The 20,668-nt window shown below is 40.3% G+C and overlaps 1 protein-coding gene across 6 annotated transcripts in view; it reads left to right on the forward strand.

The window, feature by feature from the left end:
• Positions 1 to 10,545: 10,545 nt before the first annotated feature.
• Positions 10,546 to 20,668, forward strand: part of samd4a (sterile alpha motif domain containing 4A) — a 237,053-nt gene continuing 226,930 nt past the window's right edge. For 2 of the 6 annotated variants that reach the window (XM_073039878.1, XM_073039880.1), the window contains exons 1-2: positions 10,686 to 11,025; positions 11,735 to 12,259. In XM_073039878.1, coding sequence (XP_072895979.1) covers positions 12,064 to 12,259 — 196 coding nt within the window. In that variant the 5' untranslated portion in view covers positions 10,686 to 11,025; positions 11,735 to 12,063. The other 4 variants (XM_073039876.1, XM_073039879.1, XM_073039875.1 and 1 more) reach the window with 4 other exon arrangements.

A 20,668-nucleotide genomic window follows, 5' to 3' on the forward strand; every position in this document is an offset into this window, starting at 1 on the left:
CATGATGTATACCAGTAATATTAAATCTGATTCTGATTCAATTACAAATGATTTATTGCTGTTTTTGGCCTCTTTAAAATCTACACAATTACATCTGTGGTAACAATATAGGAGCAGAACTCCTAATGTGGTTTGTTTTCTTTTTCTGATTTTTTTCTCTCTATCCAACCCCTCCCCTGCCCCACCCACCACCTAATGATGGCAAAGTGATAAATGAAAGATTTCCACCATCTCTGATGGTGACTGGTATGTATGCTCAATGAGTGATATTGTCTGTCTGTCTGCTTACCTTTATTTGAATGTTCATTTTGTGCTATTCAGAATGCTGTACTTGAGAGTTTCCATTCAGCATTGTCACAGTATTGATGAGCTGTTTTAAGAGGTTAGTTCCCTGCTGAAGTTGACGATTGTATTTCACTGTGGAATAATCCAGCTTGTAAGCTTGATTTCATGCAGTTTCATAGAATACAAGCACATTTGTTTTTTTCATTCAGGTTTAGATATAAATCAAACTGTAATTGCATTCCTAATGTATTTACAGTTCTGATACAGCATTACAACCTGAAGCATTGATCGTCCCATTGCTTCCACAGATGCTGCTTGACCTTTTGAGTTCCTCTAGCAGTTTGTTTCACTCCAGATTTCAGCATCTGCACTACCTTGTCATGACAATAAGACTTCTCTTTTAACCACTGATCAGAAGCTCCTCATAGTTGTCTTCAATAAAATAGAACAGTGGACAACGGACTATTCATGGTTGGTGCAAAGTTTCCTTCCATCTCAATTAGACCATCAGAGCAGTAGATATTGGAGCAGTATTAGGCCATTTGGCCGCCCTCAAGTCTGCTCTGCCATTTCATCATGGCTGGTCCAATTTTCTACTCAGCCCCAATCTACTGCCTTCTCCTTGTATCCCTTCATACCCTGACCAATAAGTATCAACCTCTGCCTTAAATATACATAAAGATTTGCCAAAGAATCCCACAGATTCACCACTCTCTGGCTAAAGAAATTCCTCCTCATTTCCATTTTAAAAGGATGAGCCTCTACTCTGAGGTTGTGTCCTCTGGTCTTAGACTCCCCTACCATAGGAAACAGCTTCTCCACATCCACTCTATCAAGGGCTTTTACCATTTTATATGTTGCACTGATGATATCCCTCATTCTTCCAAATTCCAGTGAATACAGGCCCACTGCCATCAAACACTCTTCTTATGACAAGCCATTCAATCCTGGAATCATTTTCATGAACCTTCTTTGAACCCTCTCCAGTTTCAGCACATCCCTTCTAAGATGAGGGCTACAAACTGCTCACAATTCTCCAAGTGAAGCCTTACCAGTGCTTTACAAAGTTTCAACATTACATCCTTGCTTTTATGTTCTAGTCCTCTTGAAATGAAGGCTAACATCGCATTTGCCTTCCTCACCACCAACTCAACCTGCAAATTTAGGGAATCCTGCAAAAGGAGTCTCGAGAGCCTCTGTGCCTCATTTTTTGTATTTTCTCTCCATTTGGAAAATAGTCAATCCTTTTGTTTCTTCTACCAAAGTGTATGATCATACACTTGCTGACACTGTATTCCATCTGCCATATCTTTGCCCATTCTCCTAATCTGCCCAAGGCCTCTGTAGCCTCTCTACTTCCTCAAAACTACCTGCCCCTCCACCTATCTTCATATCATCAGCAAACTTTGCAACAAAGCCATCAATTCTGTCATCCAAGTCATTGACATATAATGTAAAAAGAAATGGTCCCAATACGGAACCCTGTAGAAAACCAGCAGAAAAGCACAAAAGGCTATCGGCCACTGTTTTATCCATACTAGTATCTTCCTGTAATACCATGAGCTCTTAACTTGTTAAGCAGCCTCATGCGTGACACCTTGTCAAAGGCCTTCTGAAGATCCAAGTGTGCTTTATCTAAGCTGCTTGTTACTTCAAAGAATTCCAACAGATTTGTCAGACAAGATTTTCTCTTGAGGAAACTGTGCTGACTACAGCCTATTTTATCATGTGCCTCCAAGTACCCTGAGACCTCATCCTTAATTGATTCCAAGATTTTCCCAATCACCGAAGTCTGATTAACTGGCCTATAGTTTCCTTTCTTCTGCATCTCTCATTTCTTGAAGAGTGGAGTGACATTTGCAATTTTTCAGTCATCCAGAACCATTCCAGAATCTATTGATTATTGAAGGATCATTACAAGTGCCTCCACGATCTCTTCAGCCACCTCTTTCAAAAACCTGGGGTTCACACCATCTGATCCAGGTGACTTATCTACCTTCAGACCTTTCAGTTTCCCAAGAGCCTTCTCCCTAGTAATGGTAACTTCACACACTTCCTGACACCTGGAACTTCTACCATACTGCTAGTGTCTTCCACAATGAAGACTGATGCAAAATACTTATTCAGTTTGTCTGCATTTTCCTTAACCCTCCCCCCATTACTACCTCACCAGCATAATTTTCCAGTGGTCCTACATCCTCTCTTGCCTCTCTTTTACACTTTATGTATTTAAAGAAACTTTTGCTACCCTCTTTAATATCTTGGCTAGCTTATTTTCATATTCCATCTTTACCTTAATGACTTTTTTAGTTGCTTTCTGTTGGTTTTTAGAAGTTTCTCAATCCTCTAACCCCACTAATTTTTGGTCTGTGATATGCCTTCTCTTTAGCTTTTATGCTGGCTTTGACTTCTCCTGTTAGCCATGGTTGTGTCATCTTGCTTTTAGAATACTCCTTCCTCTTTGGGATGTATATATCCTGTGCCTTCCGAATTGCTTCCGGAAATTCCTGTCAGTGTTCTTTTCCAATCCATTCTGGCCAACTCCTCTCATGCTTCTATAATTCCCTTTACTAATGCATCTTAATTTAGCTACTGCTGAAATTTCAGGGTGAATTTGATCATATTATCTCTTACCCCAAAGGGTACCTTCACCTTAAGCTCTTTAATCAATTCCGGTTCATTGCACAACACCCGGTCCAAATAGCTGATCCCCTAGTGCGCTCAGCCACTAGCTGCTTTAAAAAGCCATCTAGTGGGTATTCTACTAATTTCCTTTCTTGGAATACAGCACCATCCTCATTTTCAGGCAGTGGACCTGAGTAAAATACCCTCCCCTTAAATTTCCAATGTCCAGATTGGATGCTGGTCAAAGCTCAATGTACACTGCCGTGACCTGCTGCTCCCTTCTGCTACTCAGGTAGTGGATATAACTATATAACAAATACAGCATGGAAACAGGCATTCTCGGTCCTTCTAGTCCGTGCCGAACGCTTACTCTCACCTAGTCCCGCCGACCTGCACTCAGCCCTAACCCTCCATTCCTTTCCTGTCCATATACCTATCCAATTTTACTTTAAATGACAATATCGAACCTGCCTCTACCATCTGAATAAAATTCCTCCTCTCAAACTTCCGATGATTTTCTTTGGGGGTGGGGAAGCTATGGGTGTTGTTGACAAGGCCATCTTTCATTGATTTGTCTTGAACTGCTCTAAAAGTGCTTGGCTTCTGTGTTCTTTTAATGAAGGAGCTCCCACAATTCAGTTGGGGAAAGAGATCCAGAATTTGCTTCCGGTGATGATGTAGGAACAAGTTTGTTTGTGTGTGTGTGTGTGTTTAAAACAGATATTCAGGTGGTGACTGTTCTTATTCACATGAAGTTTTTGTCTTTGATGAAAGTTTAAATGGTGCTTTCAGAGTTGTCTATGTGAGGAACAGTGGTGCATTTGTAAATGGTATCCACTGCAGCTTAAATGGTAGATCAAATGCATGTATAAGGCCCTGATTAAGATTTCTACTGCTATGCTGTGAGGTATTTTTATTTTAGCAGTTTTCTGTAAAAGCTGTGTGCCCTGTTAGTAAGAATGTTTTGGCTTCAGCTAAAGATAAGGCACCATTTTGTCCAACTTAGGAAAGTTGTTTCAGGCAGTTGGGGTTGTCTTCTGTTGTAACTTTCTTCCCAGCGGGATGTGAGGGAAGATTTGAGAGAGCTGGGCAGTATCTGATTTCTGAAGGATAGTAGTCTGGTTTGGGGACATTAGGCAGGAGGGAAGATCCTCTCAGAGTGCCACTGGAAGGAGAAATCCCGTTGTAAGAAGTTCTTTGTGCAGACAATTGGTTCCAAGTAGGAAGTGCCAATACCCCTGAGTTAATCAGTTTGTTCAAAACGATCTTCAAGGGAAATTTGAACTGTGGTTGGTGTTATTCACGCGGAATGTGGGGTCAGTGCGGGAGTAATCAAAGTGAAGCACCCGACGCGGCACGGCACATGGCAGCAGCAGCCTTTCAGATCTGGTGCTACTTTAATTTAGTTTTTAAATTTAATTTTAAGGCACAATTAGGGTTTAGGACAATGGATAACAGAGCGACTATCTACCATCGCCAGATACTGCTACAATACAGAGATCGCCCAAAAACAAACCTTCATGAAAATCTGCTGGTTAGATTGCGCGACCTCTGCTTGCTGAGGGAATCGGGCCTGCAGTCCTCGGAGTCTCGTTTTTACTGTGTACTGTACCAGCAATTATGGTTGAAATGACAATAAAAAGTGACCTGACTACTTCAGAAATGAGCTCCAACATTTATGTGCACATTTAGACTGGTTTAACTGTATTGGGCTCTTTTTTTCCCCTATTAATAGTTGGTTAAAGTTAAAATATCTGTAAATATACTTACACTTTAATTTTATTCCAGTTAAGGAATGTTATTTCCTGGCAAATGATAACTTTGCATGGGGCAGCATTTACACAGCATTCACCACAATTTTCATTCCCTCACCGGAACATTCCAATTTCCCTGTTTAGTTGAACCTGAATCATATCAACCCTAGATATATGGAAAATAAGTTGCTTATTGAAGGTGGCTTTCTCACTGTTACCCATGAAATGCTGAGTCATGTGTCTGTTAGTCAGAGTTGGCTAATGAGCCAAGTTTGTTACGAGCCATGGGGAGAGGGTTACAGATGTTTAAGGTGGTGAATGAGATACCAGTGTACTGTGTTATCTTATCCTTTGATATCAAGCTTGAGTGTTTTTGGATGCACTCAAAAATTAATAACTTTGTTCAAAGGTGGGTGGGATGGGAGAGAATGAATCTATTGTTTTATCCATGATTTGAATATATTTTAGTTTGTGTGTAATATTTATTACTCTGGTTTACAGCTTAATTAAATGGGCTGTCCACCTGTTTGAGAATCTATTTGATTTTCATTTCATTAAAATAATCAGGTGGGCCAAGTTGAAAACTATTTTGTTATTTCAATAAATTGTATTGAAAGTGGAATTAAGTTTTCTTCTTGCTGTTTAATTCCTTATGTTTCCCTGTGCTCTGCTTTGGACTCTTATTTGCAAAAATTAATTTTTGATGAATGTTTTTATTTGTTTCCCTTTACTATTTCAGTTTTCTCACCAGACTATAATTGATGATTTCTCAAAGTAAGCTATTGTTCCTTAAGTATTAATGTTTTGAGTGCAATTCTAATTTCTTTAATTCATTTCTGAATATCTCAAAAAACTAAGTCTAAATATCAGATTTGTTCTTCAGACTGAGATAAATAAAGAGATGACCCTCAGAATACAATCTAGTACTAAATATGATGTTCAATGATCTATGTTCCACCTTTTTTAAATCCGTGAATCAAAACTCTCCTTAAAAGGGTTTTATAATGATATATTCAGGTCCTTTGTCCTAACACAGGATTATTCCTTGTCTGCCAATAAATACTTTCTAAAGTTCTGAGCTCTGTTTAATCTAGACATATTTTTTGGATTGTAATTGCATTCTAAAGATTTTGGTTGGCTTTTCTCAAAGCAAAATATTAGAGGACTGAATAACCTTAAAGGAAAAATACATTGTTCCAATATTTAATTTTGGCCAGAGCAGGTTAATCTTATTGGTTAGACAATCTTCAAATAATTTAATGGGGCACTTTTAGGTTGATATTTAAAAATATCATTCATGAAAATGAACCGTTATATAAAATGTTTTTTTAACTACAGATTTAAAATCCTGCAGGGGGCACTAAAAGCTTGAAATTCTTGGTGAAAGGGAGCGATGCAAATTCATAATCTACTGTTTCCTGGCCTGTGAGATTTTGATTCTGGGTCTGGCATCCACTCCCTAGACATGGTGTTCTATTCTGCTTGCCCTGCTTTTTTTTTTAATGTTACCTGTTCTTTTAGTGACATACTGCTTGTTGTCTTTCACATTCCAGTTATGTCTCTGCTTCACTTTTGGCTCAAACACACTAATAGCCTAACATATTTTCAAACATCAATGTATGGCAACATGTACTTCAAAACAATTCTAAGTTACCAGTATTTAATATAAATAAAAAGGGACCTATGCATTGAAACTTACTGTAAACTTCTCTATTCTGACTATATTTGTAAAGGTAGATAGTATGCATTTGAATTTCATATATACAGTAATGGTCTAACTGTATTCAGGTGGATAGTGGTCAAAATTTAATTTTTTTTGTAAAAGAATCCATGCAGTTCATTTGACCATCTAATATAACCCATTAATCTTTAACAAGAAAAGTGCTACATTAACTGTAAAACCACAGGATTATTGATGCTCATTCATTTTAGTCTATTCAAGGCTGAGTGAGATAAGTGGAGGATTTAGGGACAGCAAAGTGGATGAGAAAAACAATATCGGCCATGGTAATCTTCAGTGACACAGCAGATGAGAGGGGCTTGACCTTCTGTTTATGCTTTGAAAATATGAAGACACTGGTGAGAATTCAGGGGAAATTTGAAGATGTTGCCAGCAGGATTGTAGAAATTTTGTCATGAAGAAGAGCGAGTTCAGTGCCATTTGAACAGAAGAGGCAGTGTATTTAATTCAAGAAAAATAATGAAGAGCTGGTCTGTTTGCCTTAGCAGTGAAGTCAATAAGCAGGGGCATAAATTTAAGCCAAAATGTACAAGGAATAAAGAGAAGTTTTAGAATTTCCTCTTCCCCTCTCTTTCAGCCCAGCCCACCAATAAGGAGATAGGAATTCTAAGCTTGGTTGAGGCAGATACTCAGCCCATAACTGAATGAAGACTGGATGTGTCTTTGCTAGAAATTGGGGTAAGATTTATAATTCTTGATATCATCATTGAAATAAACTTGCTTTTGTATCAAAGATTTCTACAGTTCTAAGACTACCCTTACTTCACATCAAATACTTCTAATTGCATAATTAAATACAAACATTTTAATTCTGATTCCCATTCCTGTTCAAAAATGTCAGTCCCTACCCTTTTCTTGTGCCGAGTTGAGGACACCCTCAGTGGAGGAGCAACATCTTGTTTTCCATCTGGGTAGCTTCCTATCTGATGGCATGAATATTGATTTCTCCTTCTGGTAAAAAAAAAACCCGCCCTCCTTCTATTCCCTCTGGTTTCTTACCTCTTCTCACCTGCCTATCACCTCCCCCCAGGTCCCAACCTCCTTCCCTTTCTTCTATGGTCCACTCACTTCTCCTAACAGATTCCTTCCTCTCCAGCCCTTTATCTTTCCAACCCAGCTGGCTTCATATATCACCTTCTAGCTATCCTATTTCCCTCCCCACCTTTTTATTCTGGCATCTTCCCACTTACCTTCCAGCCCTGAAGAAGGGCCTGAAACATCAAATGATTATTCATTTCCACAGATGTTGCCTGACCTGCTGAGTTCCTCCAGCATTTGTGTGTGTTGCACCTAATTAATACTTTTGTGCTTGTTGACAAAACAGTTTAATGCAGAAAATTATTGGCAAATAGGTTAATTCGAAAAGATGGGATGCTACACTGAAACCTATAACCAAATTCTGCTGTTATTATTTACAAAAATGGTATTGATTAATGAAAAATGATTGTGGTAAAAGTTTAAAACCATGAAAGAAGAATGGACACGAGAAAATCAGCAGATGCTGGAGATTCCAAGCAACACACACAAAATGCTGGAGGAACTCTGCAGGTCAGGCAGCATCTGTGGCAAAGAGTAAACAGTAGATGTTTCGGGTGGAGACCCTTCATCAGGACAGAATGAGAAACTCTACTTAAGAAAAATGGACAATGTTTCAGCTTTAACACACTACATTTGAAGGTTGTAACAAAAAAAAGGTGGTGCTATATTCGTAGCTTATTAAACAGTTACAAACAGAGATGCATAACACATCCAGGTTGAGCTCACTTCATATTCACATCAAAAATAAACATCACCAATAGATCAAACACGAGGAAATCTGCAGATGCTGGAAATTCAAACAACAACACACACAAAATGCTGGTGGAACACAGCAGGCCAGGCAGCATCTACAAGGAGAAGCACTGTCAACATTTCGGGCCGAGACCCTTCGTCAGGACTAACTAGAAGGAAAGATAATAAGAGATTTGAAAGTAGTTGGGGGAGGGGGAAATGCGAAATGATAGGAGAAGACTGGAAGGGGTGGGATGAAGCTAAGAGCTGGAAAGGTGATTGGCGAAAGTGATACAGAGCTGGAGAAGGGAAAGGATCATGGGAAGGGAGGCCTCAGGAGAAAGAAAGTGGTGGGGGGAGCACCAGAGGGAGATGGAGATGAAGCACCAGAGGGAGAGTGATGGGCAGAGAGGGAGAGCTAGCGGAATTAGTTCTTACTCTCAATAATTTCTCCTTTGGCTCCTCCCACTTCCTCCAAACCAAGGGTGTAGCCATGGGCACCCGTTTGGGTCCCAGTTATGCCTGCCTTTTTGTTGGCTTTGTGGAACAGTCCATGTTCCAAGTCTATACAGGTATCCATCCCCCTCTTTTCCTTTGCTACATCGACAGCTGCATTGGCACTGCCTCCTGCACGCGTGCTGAGCTCATTGACTTCATTAACTTTGCCTCCAACTTTCACCCTGCCCTCAAATTTACCTGGTCCATTTCCAACACCTCCCTCCCCTTTCTTGATCTTTCTGTCTCCATCTCTGGAGACGGCTTATCTACTGATATCTACTATAAACCTACAGACTCTCACAGCTACCTGGACTATTCCTCTTCCCACCCTGTCTCTTGCAATGCTATCCCCTTCTCACAATTCCTCCATCTCTGCTGCATCTGTTCTCAGGATGAGGCTTTTCATTCCAGGACGAAGGAGAGGTCTTCCTTTTTTAAACAAAGGGGCTTCCCTTCTTCCACCATCAACTCTGCTCTCAAACGCATCTCTCCCATTTCCCGCACATCTGCCCTCACCCCATCCGCCCGCCGCCCCACTTGGGATAGGGTTCCCCTTGTCCTCACCTACCACCCCACCAGCCCCCGGATCCAACGTGTAATTCTCCGTAACTTCCGCCACCTCCAATGGGATCCCACTACCAAGCACATCTTTCCCTCCCCTGCCTTTCTGCTTTCCGCTGGGATTGCTCCCTACACGACTCCATTGTCCACTCGTCCCCCCCCCATCCTTTCCCACCGATCTCCCTCCTGGCACTTATCCTTGTAAGCGGAACAAGTGCTACACCTGCCCTTACACTTCCTCCATCACCACCATTCAGGGCCCCAGACAGTCCTTCCAGGTGAGGCGACACTTCACCTGTGAGTCGGCTGGTGTGATATACTGCGTCCGGTGCTCCCGGTGTGGCCTTTTATATATTGGTGAGACCCGACGCAGACTGGGAGACCGTTTCGCTGAACACCTACGCTCGGACCGCCAGAGAAAGCAGGATCTCCCAGTGGCCACACATTTTAATTCCACGTCCCATTCCCATTCTCATATGTCTATCCATGGCCTCCTCTACAGTCAAAATGAATCCAAACTCAGGTTGGAGGTACAACACCTTATACACCGGCTGGATAGCCTCCAACCTGATGGCATGAACATTGACTTCTCTAACTTCCGTTAATGCCCCTCCTCCCCTTCTTACCCCATCCCTGACATATTTAGTTGTTTGTTTTTTTCTCTTGCTCTGCCCATCACCCTGCCTGTTCTCCATCTCCCTCTGGTGCTTCCCCCCTCCTTTCTTTCTCCCAAGGCCTCCCATCCCATGACCCTTTCCCTTCTCCTGCTCTGTATCACTTTCACCAATCACCTTTCCAGCTCTCAGCTTCATCCCACCCCCTCCAGTCTTCTCCTATCATTTCATATTTCCCCCTCCCCCTCCTACTTTCAAATCTCTTACTATCTTTCCTTTCAGTTAGTCCTGACGAAGGGTCTCGGCCCAAAACGTCGACAGTACTTCTTCCTATAGATGCTGCCTGGCCTGCTGTGTTTCACCAGCATTTTGTGTCTGTTGTTTGAATCACCAATAGATGTTTATGGAAAGTAATGCCATCTGGACTAATGATGGACTTAATCGGTGCAGGCTGCATTAAGTATTTTAATTATTTGAATAAAACAAATGCATATGAAAAAAATTAGAATGTTAAAATGAAAATGAAGAGCTAGCCCATAGGGAACCTTGCACTATTTTTTTAATGATCAGAATGGGCCTTTAATTTCTATGTTTGATTTGTGTTACTTTAAGTGCGCTGTAGAACTCCGGGAGAATTTTGCTGCCATGGAAGGAACAGTCGCGCAAAAAGTGACAGTGGTCACGTGGCGCGGAGCTCGCAGCCTTGCCTGGGGATCGGCGCGGGCAACCGGCAGGCCGCGCTCTTGACCATTATGTCAACAGTGACCAGAAGAAGCGGCGGTGGGTCACTGCCTCCCACTTTCCTTTCACGTGGACGGGTCAGTACGCCGCTGGGAGAAGTGACTGGAGGTTTCTTAACAAATAAACACACATCACTGAGAGCTCCGCGTCCAGTTAGGACCCGACATCTCACGCACGCGTGGTGTTTGGCGAGCGCTTAGCAACGGACGTGGTGCGGGGATGGCGAGGGTGGCCCCGGGCCGCGGGCCCGGCCTCTTTGCGGCCGGCCCTTGACGTAATGGTGTGTGCCAGTGCCGAGGAGCCGGAGCCGGAGCCGGCACCGGCGTCGGGGACGTGGCTAAAAATAAATTCAGCTGTGAAGTCGGCGACTGCCGTCATTGCTGCACGGAGCAGCGCCAACAGAATCAGGAGCCGGGCCTGAGCTCACTGTGCCGAGGTTCGTGAGCAGGCGACGGAGGTCTCAAAGTGTGGCCGTTGCAGTTGTAGTCGGGAGGAGTTTTAAGTCACATTGATTAATAATCTTAACACATGTTGCGTCTTTCATGTTATTTTAGGAGGGGAGTGTGTGTTATCATTTGGGATTAAAAGGCTTTTTTTAAAATGACCGAACCGTAGGTATTTCTTTGAGTCCTAGTTTGGAATTAACTTTTCTAACGGTTTGAGGGCATCCATCGCCTTAAAATAAACTGAATTTTGAAACTCGCCTGTCTGAAAATTAAACTGTTCCAGCTCTCTTGTGAAACCGCCTGTAGAGTTGCTGAGTTTCCGCAGTGTTATATTAATATGTTTTAAGGTCCAAGGCGACGGCTGCAGACGTTCGCGTATTTGAGCTTAGGGTGGATAGTTTATTTTGGTCTCAGTCAATCTGCATTGGGCCTAAACCTAGAGGAATTGCGTTGCTCTGCTTGCTTTGGGAGATATCTAAACAGTGTCCTGATTGGCAGTTAGTTATTCCATTCTCATAAAATAAGTCGCTTCAATATCTTTTCGTTTCGAGTCCATTTTATGTCGTTTTAGTTCATTATAAACCGAAGGGAGCTGCTTCATTATAATATTAATGATGTTGCAGGAGCAGTGTAGTGTGAAGTTTGAACAATTTATAACGTGATGATTAATTTAAATGGCTATCTTTAATTCCTTTCCAGTTTTGGCCATTCATGGAAATTGTAGGCGTTGAGTAAAATTGACATTGCGAGGAAAGAAGATCTAGAGCCAAAGATTTGTGAATTCGGACAGGTGATGTACTTCTAGTGTCTGGTAGATTTTTGTCCCACAATTTCCTTGAAGGAAGAGGGAACGTGTCAACAGTGACGTATTCTACAGAAAAGGAAAAAAATCGTAACTGGATCCACACACAAAAATGTGACAACCCCTCCTCTACATGCTTCAGAGCTTGATTTTATTTTCGTGACGGGGTGACTCGTGTTGAAGAATCCCAACGAAATAAACCAGCAGAGTGCTGAGATTCTCAATCATGATGTTTCGAGATCAAGTCGGTGTTTTGGCAGGGTGGTTTAAAGGTTGGAACGAATGTGAACAAACTGTAGCTTTGTTGTCCCTATTGAAACGAGTGAGCCGGACCCAGGCTCGTTTCCTTCAGATTTGTCTAGCGCATTCTTTGTCCGATTGCACCGAGCTTCACGTTCTCGAGGGAGAAGCAAATGATGCTGGTAAGTTTAACGCAACCAATATTTTTTTCTTATCTCGTATTGAGATATGTAAAATAGTAATCCAATAGCCAAACGCAGTTTGTGTCTGATAATTGGCAACTGGTAAAATTAATTGCGGTGTACAAGCAGCACCGTATTAACGTGAAAGAGTAAAATGCTTTGATGCGTCTTGCTCTGCAATTTCCTGTGCAATAATCCAGTCATGTCACGTAGAGTCTGGGTATCCTGTGCTTTCTGGACAACGTGGCTTGGTTTCTTTTCTGATTCTAGTGGTTAGATGCAGCTTTTTTCCAATATCGCAACAAATCCAGAGACCGATTACGTAGATTAACATTTTTTCAATTTAAATGAATCACAGTTTCATCTTTTATTTAGCCGTCATCTAAAAGGTTGGTGTTTAAATCACTATTGGGACTATGTCAAGGAAACGATACCTTTTCATGCAAGAATTAGAGCAATTTCTGAGTCGACTTCTGTTTAAAAATAAAATATCAAATGAAAGGCCCTTGTCATTCAGGAAACAAATGAACATTTAATATGCAGACCATGTTTGGGGAGAGATGCATCATGATACTTGCAGAAGCTGCAACTGTAAATGGTGTTTAGAGAATTAAAAATCCTTGTTCTGTTTTACTCTGTGTGACAGGATTGAATTATATAACATTGGAACCTGGAAAAATTCCACCCCCATAATTGTTTAATTATGTGTATCTTACGAGTTTTTTTTCTAGGAATACAAAGGGTGTATTGGGGAAAAGTTGTAGAAGTCCGTGTTCACCGATTGGTGGAAATCTTTAAGCTTGATTGCAGTCAAATACTGAACAGAGCCTTTAGTGTTTACTCAGAGAAAAGAATGCACAGTCCTCTTCCAGCTGTTCCATATTAGAACACGGAGCCTGCAAGACTTGGCAGCTGTCTGTACTGCCATTTGCTGACAGCCCCCAGTACTATGGTCTGCTGCTAGGATATTTATGTGTGCATTCAGCATGTACTCTAGTCTGTGGCTCTGAGATCATATTGGGGGATGGGAAAGTAGATTTTGAATATTTTAGTGCCTGTACTTTGATTTAGGATATACAAAGGTCAAGAACACAGCGAAAAGCACTTGATATTCTACTCTCAAAAAAGTTGAATCAAGGAATTTAGGATAGAGTAAGGATGGAACAATCTGAGGTACTCAGCTAAGTGCCTCAATTGGATTTTTATCCCATGACTTGCAGTTTCATGTAAAAGATAAAACATTCATGAAAGTTTGTCGATGAAACCAGAGACTCAAATGGATGTTGCATTTGTTGCCAGTGGTTCCTGTATTCATGAACTTTGATGTAAAGACCAACTGAGTGGAACCCTGCCATGAAAGGTTACAAATGTTTTTTTTTCCATACATTTTTCCTATCCTATTCAAATGTGAATTGAAATATACTTAATAAGCCAAAGTGGACACCTAATGCAGATCTTTTTGTTCAAATTTACAAGAAAACAAAATTCTGTATTCAGGTTTGAGTACAATATTTGATTTTTAAAAGATTTAAAACCTTTACACAAGACTGAAAAAAATTTAATGGAAACTTGAAAAATAAGCTTTAGGTTTAACTCTGATTTTTGAGTAGCTAAGTACAACAGTATTATTTTAAAAATTCAATGCAACTGGTGGAATAAGGGACTGCTGACAAATGACAAAAAGATCTGGGTATAATTAGGGCCTTAAACAGCTCTAAGGATGTAGGATAATGTAACTAATTTGGGGTGAAATGTTCATTTGGGGTTGAATTAATAGTTAAAGTTGTACAATGTCATTATTAGTCATTGGGATGCTGGGAGACCATTCAGCTCATGGAATTCATGCTGATTCCTTTCAAAGTGATTTAATAAGTCCTAATTCTCATATTTCTGTAAATTATTTTCCTGAAATGCCTTTTCAGTGTCCTGCAATTATCACACATTCACACATTGAAATGGGTTCTTTGGCCCACCATATTCATGCCAACCATCAGGAACCAATCAGTGCAAATCACATTTATGAGCACTTTGTCCATAATTTTCAGTGCCTGCCTTTGTGATTTCAAGTGTTTGTGTAGGTACATAAACATTATGGGAATACCTGCCACTCATTCAGTCAAATTCTTACAGATCCCAACAACCTTCTGTGGAGACTGCTCTTGCTCTGATTCACACTGAACATTGTACCCCTTAGCCTAAACCTGACCTTTCTATTTCCATCACCATTGCAGGCAGCATGTTTCAGCTCATTATTTTACGCTGCATCAGGATGAGCAAAAAGAATTCTTGTCTCCTTTTATTTGGTATTGCTTTAAATACTTGAGCTTAATCTTTTAATATTCATCACAAGTGTAATTGTGTTGAGCTCCACTGTAAACCTCAGTTAAACAAATGTACACAGTGTTTGACAATGGAGTTCTGTGGTTTTTAGATTTTTAATTTTTTAATTTTTTATCATGGTCTGGCCTGTTATATAAGATTTATGCTTGTCCTGCACTAAAATATATTATTCATTTGTGTATTTCCCTAAACCCCTCATGAATTGAAACTTGCACAAATTAGCTTTTACCCTTCTATATTCAAGGCAACTCTATGCCACCTGTTGTCATGATAGTCTGATAATTGGAATAATAAAACTGACATTATCTGTTTGCCATTATACTGTATAATCAACAGCAACTTTAGGTTTCCCATGCTTTAATTTTTGCTTTCGCAGCAATGTGAAGTTAAGCTATTTTGTTTGCAGACATTTCATTCCAAATGAAGGAAAATTGCTGACAGTATTTTGAATTTAAGGTATTTGCAATATAATTTCACATTAACACTAAAAATTGTGAATTCTGTTGCCTGAGATTAAAATGAGTTTTTCATTTGTATTATATCTTATTTTAAACTCTTGGCATATTTTATGTATGAGTATTGTTGTACCCATGTATAATTAAATTCAAAAGGTTTCTTAAAATATATTTCAGAATATACATGTATGTATAATAAATATTCAAATAATTACTGTGCTCTGTAAATCGTTCAGAAGTTGAATAAAATTGCCTTCCTGCTTTAATGTCAGAATTTTTTTTCTATGGGATTGGCAATAATCCTATCAAATTGCCACCGTAAACTAGGGGTCTGCTGGAAATGGCCCCAGTTTTTAAAAAAAATTGCATGTTTTTACTGTGGCTAGATCTTTCTTGAAAGTTGTCCTTTGCAGGGTCAGTGATAATTTGCTATTGCTTCATAACTTTCCACAAACGTGAATTCAAATATTCTTTTTCTAAGACTACCCAAAGCTGAGGAAAGATACATTCCAATCTTTCAACAACTGGGCCATCATTTAATTACTTGTGAATTTCAGTCTCCTCAAGTTAAAGTCATCCTTCCAGTATTCCAATATTACTTTATCCTATTTGACTGTATTTTACTTCTGAGAATTAATTGTCTTCTAGATAATATAGCTCCTGTGTCTTCCATCCAAACATCTCAGATGTTCATTGATAGAATATTGTTACAGAATTGGAACTTTTTTTGTAGATGACAACACTTTAGTTAAAGAGTTTAGTCTTCATATTTATCATTTGTTGTTACTAGACTTGTCCTTATTAGCTGAAGCTATGGTCAGCTAAAATGGAGCAGTAAAATGGAAGAACACAGGGTTGAAAGCTGTGGAGCAAGTGTTGGTAAATAGAGTGAGTGCAGATGGGTACTTGATGGTCACATGGACTTCGAGCTGAAGAGTTTGTTTCTGTACTCTAATGACAAAGCTATTATAGAACTGGAGAAGATTAGAGATGGAGTGCTAGGCCTTGTAGAGAATTTGAAAATTGATTTGTTTAATTGGGAACTGGAATTATTTTGGTGAGCAGAAGTGCAATGGGTAATTTGGTAGAAGATAGGTTACAGATCTCCCAGACTTCATTTATGAAGCTTGCAGCATGGGAAATTAGCCAGGAGCCAGGGGGACCAATATCCTGGCGGGGAGGTTTGCTAAGGCTACTGGGGGGAGTTTAAACTAGAATTGTTGGGGGTGGGGTGGGAACCGAACTAAAGAGACTGGGGAAGAGGAGGTTGGCTCACAAATAGAGAAAGCTTGTAGACTGTGCAATAGGGAGGATAGGCAGGTGATAAAGAAGGGACGCACTTAGACTGAACATTTGAGACATGTCTATTTTAACGCAAGGAGTATTGTGAACAAAGCAAATCAGCTTAAAACATGGATCAGTACTTGGAGATATGATGTGGTGGCAATTAGAGACTTGGATGACTCGGAGACAGGGAGGGAGGCAAAAGAGGTGGGGGCGTGGGACTGTTGATCAGAAATAATGTCATGGCTGCAGAAAAGGTGGATGCCATGGAGGGATTGTCTATGCAGTGTGTGTGGGTGGAAGTTAGAAACAGGAAGGGGTCAATAACTTGGTGTTTTTTATAGGCCACCCAATCATAACAGGGTTGTCGAGGAGCAGATAGGGAAACAGATTCTGGAAAGATGTAATAATAACTGAGTTGTCATGATGGGAGATTTTAATTTCTCAAATATTGATTGGCATCACCCTGGAGCAAGGGGTTTAGATGGGGTGGAGTTAGGTGTGTTCAGAAAGGTTTCTTGACACAATATGTAGACAAACCTACAAAAGGAGAGGCTGTACTTGATTTGTTATTTGGAAATGAACCTGGTCAGGTGTCAGATCTCTTGGGGAGAGCATTTTGGAGATAGTGATCATAATTCTATCTCCTTTACCATAGCATTGGAGAGAGCTAGGAAGAGACAAGTTAGAAAAGTGTTTAATTGGAGTAAGGGGAATTATGAGGCTATCAGGCAGGAAATTGGAGGCTTAATTTGGAAACATAATCTCAGGGAAAAGTATGGAAGAAATGTGGCAAATATTCAGGGGATATTTGTGTGGAGTTCTGTATAGGTATGTTCCAATGAGATGGAATTTATGGTAGGTACAAGAACCATGGTGTACAAAGTCTGTAATAAATATAGTCAAGAAAGGAAAAGCCTAGAGAAGGTCCAGAGAGCTAGGTAATGTTAGGGATCTAGAAGATTAAAAGGCTAATAGGAAGGAGCTTGAAAAGGAAATTAGGAGAGCCAGAAGGGGCCATGAGAAGGCCTTGGCGGGCAGGATTAAGGAAAGCCCCAAGGCATTTTACAAGTATGTGAAGAGCAAGAGGATAAGACGTGAAAGAATAGGACATATCAAGTGTGTCAGTGGGAAAGAGGATGTGCTGGAGCTTTTGGGAAGCATCAAGTTGGATAAGTCACCGGGACAGGATGAGATGTACCCCAGGCTACTGTGGGAGGTGAGGGAGGAGATTGCTGAGCCTCTGGCAATGATCTTTGCATCATCAATGGGGACGGGAGAAGTTCTGGAGGATTGGAGGGTTGCGAATATTGTTCCTTTATTCAAGAAAGGGAATAGAGAAAGCCCAGGAAATTATACACCAGTGAGTCGTAACCTCAGTGGTTGGTAAGTTGATGGAGAAGATCCTGAGAGGCGGGATTTATGAACATTTGGAGGGGTATAATACGATTAGAAGTAGTCAGCATAGCTTTGTCAAGGGCAGGTTGTGCCTTACGAGCCTGATTGAATTTTTTGAGGATGTCACTAAAAACATTGAAGGAAGAACAATAGATGTAGTGTATATGGATTTCAGCAAAGCATTTGATAAGGTACCCCATGCAAGGCTTATTGAGAAAGTAAAGAGGCATGGGATCTAAGAGGACATTGCTTTGTGGATCCAGAACTGGCTTGCCCACAGAAGGCAAAGAGTGGTTGAAGATGGGTCATACTCTGCATGGAGGTCGGTCACCAGTGGGTTGCCTCGGATCTGTTCTGGGACCCTTACACTTCGTGATTTTTATAAATGATCTGGATGAGGAAGCAGAGGGATGGGTTAGTAAGTTTGCTGATGACACAAAGGTTGGAGGTGTTGTGGGTAGTGTGGAAGGCTGTCAGAGGTTACAGCGGGACATTGATAGGATGCAAAACTGGGCTGAGAAGTGGCAGATGGAGTTCAACCCAGATAAGTGTGAAGTGGTTCATTTTGGTAGGTCAAATATGATGGCAGAATATAGTATTAATGGTAAGACTCTTGGCAGTGTGGAGGATCAGAGGGATCTTGGGGTCTGAGTCCGTAGGACGCTTAAAGCAGCTGCGCAGATTGACTCTGTGGTTAAGAAGGCATACAGTGTATTAGCCTTCAATCGTGGAATTGAATTTAGGAGCCAAGAGGTAATGTTGCAGCTACATGGGACCCTTGTCAGACCCCACTTGCAGTACTGTGCTCAGTTCTGGTCGCCTCACTACAGGAAGGATGTGGAAGCTATAGAAAGGGTGCAGAGGAGATTTTCAAGGATTTTGCCTGGATTGGGGAGCATGCCTTATGAGAATAGGTTGAGTGAACTCAGCCTTTTCTCCTTGGTGTGACGGAGGCTGAGAGGTGACTTGACGATGTATAAAATGATGAGAGGCATTGATCATGTGGATAGTCAGAGACTTTTTCCCAGGGCTGAAATGGTTGCCACAAGGGGACACAGGTTTAAAGTGCTGGGGAATTGGTACAGAGGAAATGTCAGGGGTAAGTTTTTTTTACTCAAGAGTGGTGAGTGCGTGGAATGGGCTGCCAGCAACGGTGGTGGAGTTGGATACGATATGGCCTTTTAAGAGACTTTTAGGTGGGTACATGGAGCTTAGTAAAATAGAGGGCTATAAGTAAGCTTAGTAATTTCTAAGATAGGGACATGTTTGGCACACCTTTGTGGGCTGAAGGGCCTGTATTGTGCTGTAGGTTTTCTATGTTAATTCTGATAATATATTAAAATATTTGTAATATTTAATTTTTTTTTACTTTTTTGTTGAAGAGATCTTCAGTACATTTAGTTGATTAGCCAACTTGATATAAGTTGATGCTTGGGAGCTTTGGAGCATAGTGATTGCCTTTACCACAGAGATCACTAGACCATTGGGGCTAGGTTTGGTTTTCTTCTAAACTCCATGGTGAGCATTGTTGTTTTAGTACCAATGGTAAGCTTAACTGTATACCAATTTGCTTTGAAAAGTTGATTGAGGGATGCATACTGCTAAATTGCTAGTAAAATGTGTTGAAAAATAGTGCCTTTTTAGTTTTATGTTGTATTGTTCACAAATGCTGATACAGTAGTTCTATCGGCATGAAAGCTACAAATTCCAGTCCATTATCTAATCATTTTCCTCAGATGGCCAAATGATGAGACATTGCACTGATTTTGTTTTTTTGTCTCTAGTGTACTTTGTGCAGTAAGGTGCCAGCCTGAATTATTGGATCCACTCTCTAATGGTTGTGGACCCCACAACCTAATGAAACTTGGGTAACAGTGCTACTGTTACCATACAGTACAAATTATTTGAGGCAGACATTTCTTATTTCAGACAACTTTATTTTGTATTCAAAGATTTGATATTTATACTTTATAATGAATATTGATGAAATTGAAATGTCCTATTTTCATTAATTATTATGATTTAAAGCACTTGTATTGAAATTCATTGGTTGTAATGAAAATACTTAATCTGGTTAGTAGTTCAGTTTATTTTTTCCAATTTAGTTCATGTAAGCATTGCTTTGTTGAATTATGACTATTTAATGTATTGGAAAGATTTTTTTTGAAAGATGTTATGTTGAAAATGCTACTTTGATTCACAGTAATTCAACTTTGGGTTTTATTGGTGTTGCATTGGTTTAAATGTACATTTAAGATTTTGAGTTTTATACATTTGAAGATTATTTTGTGAAAAGCTCATTCAGCGGGCAGATTGCCTGCAGTGTCATTGCCTTGTAAAAATGCAATAACTGTTTAATGCAAGCTTATGATATGTTTGGCTTTTAATTTATTAAGTGTGATTGTGCTGGCGTAATTCCAGTCAACAAAGTCAAAGACCAGTTTATTATCAAATGCATAAGTACATGTATGCACAGGTGCAATGAAAAACTTGCTTGTAGCACCATTACTGGCACATAGCATCATCTAGGCAGTATTCATAAGAAAAATAAATAATGTACAAGTTTTGTAAGAGAAAAAGCTGAATTGGAACAAAAAAAAGTCAACTTTAGTGCAAAATAATTAGTGTTTCTAAACTGCAGTGGCGGTTCGGGTTTTGCCAGTTGTTTTTGAAGGGAAGTCGTTGTTTTTGAAACTTGTAGTGCTAGACTTTAGGCTGACATACCTCCTGCCTGATTGTAGCTGTGAAAAGATGGTATGACCTGGATTGTGGCGATCTTTGGATATGCCTTTTTGAGGGAATACATCCAATGATGGGAAGTGTTGTGCCCATGATGTAATGGGCAAAGTCTGCTACTCTCTGTAGCTTCTTAGGCTCCTGAGCATTGAAATTGTCGTACCAGATCATGATGCAACTATGCAGATGCTTTCAA

The sequence above is a fragment of the Hemitrygon akajei genome, chromosome 3, assembly GCF_048418815.1.
Source record: "Hemitrygon akajei chromosome 3, sHemAka1.3, whole genome shotgun sequence".
In the NCBI taxonomy this organism is placed as follows: Eukaryota; Metazoa; Chordata; class Chondrichthyes; order Myliobatiformes; family Dasyatidae; genus Hemitrygon; species Hemitrygon akajei.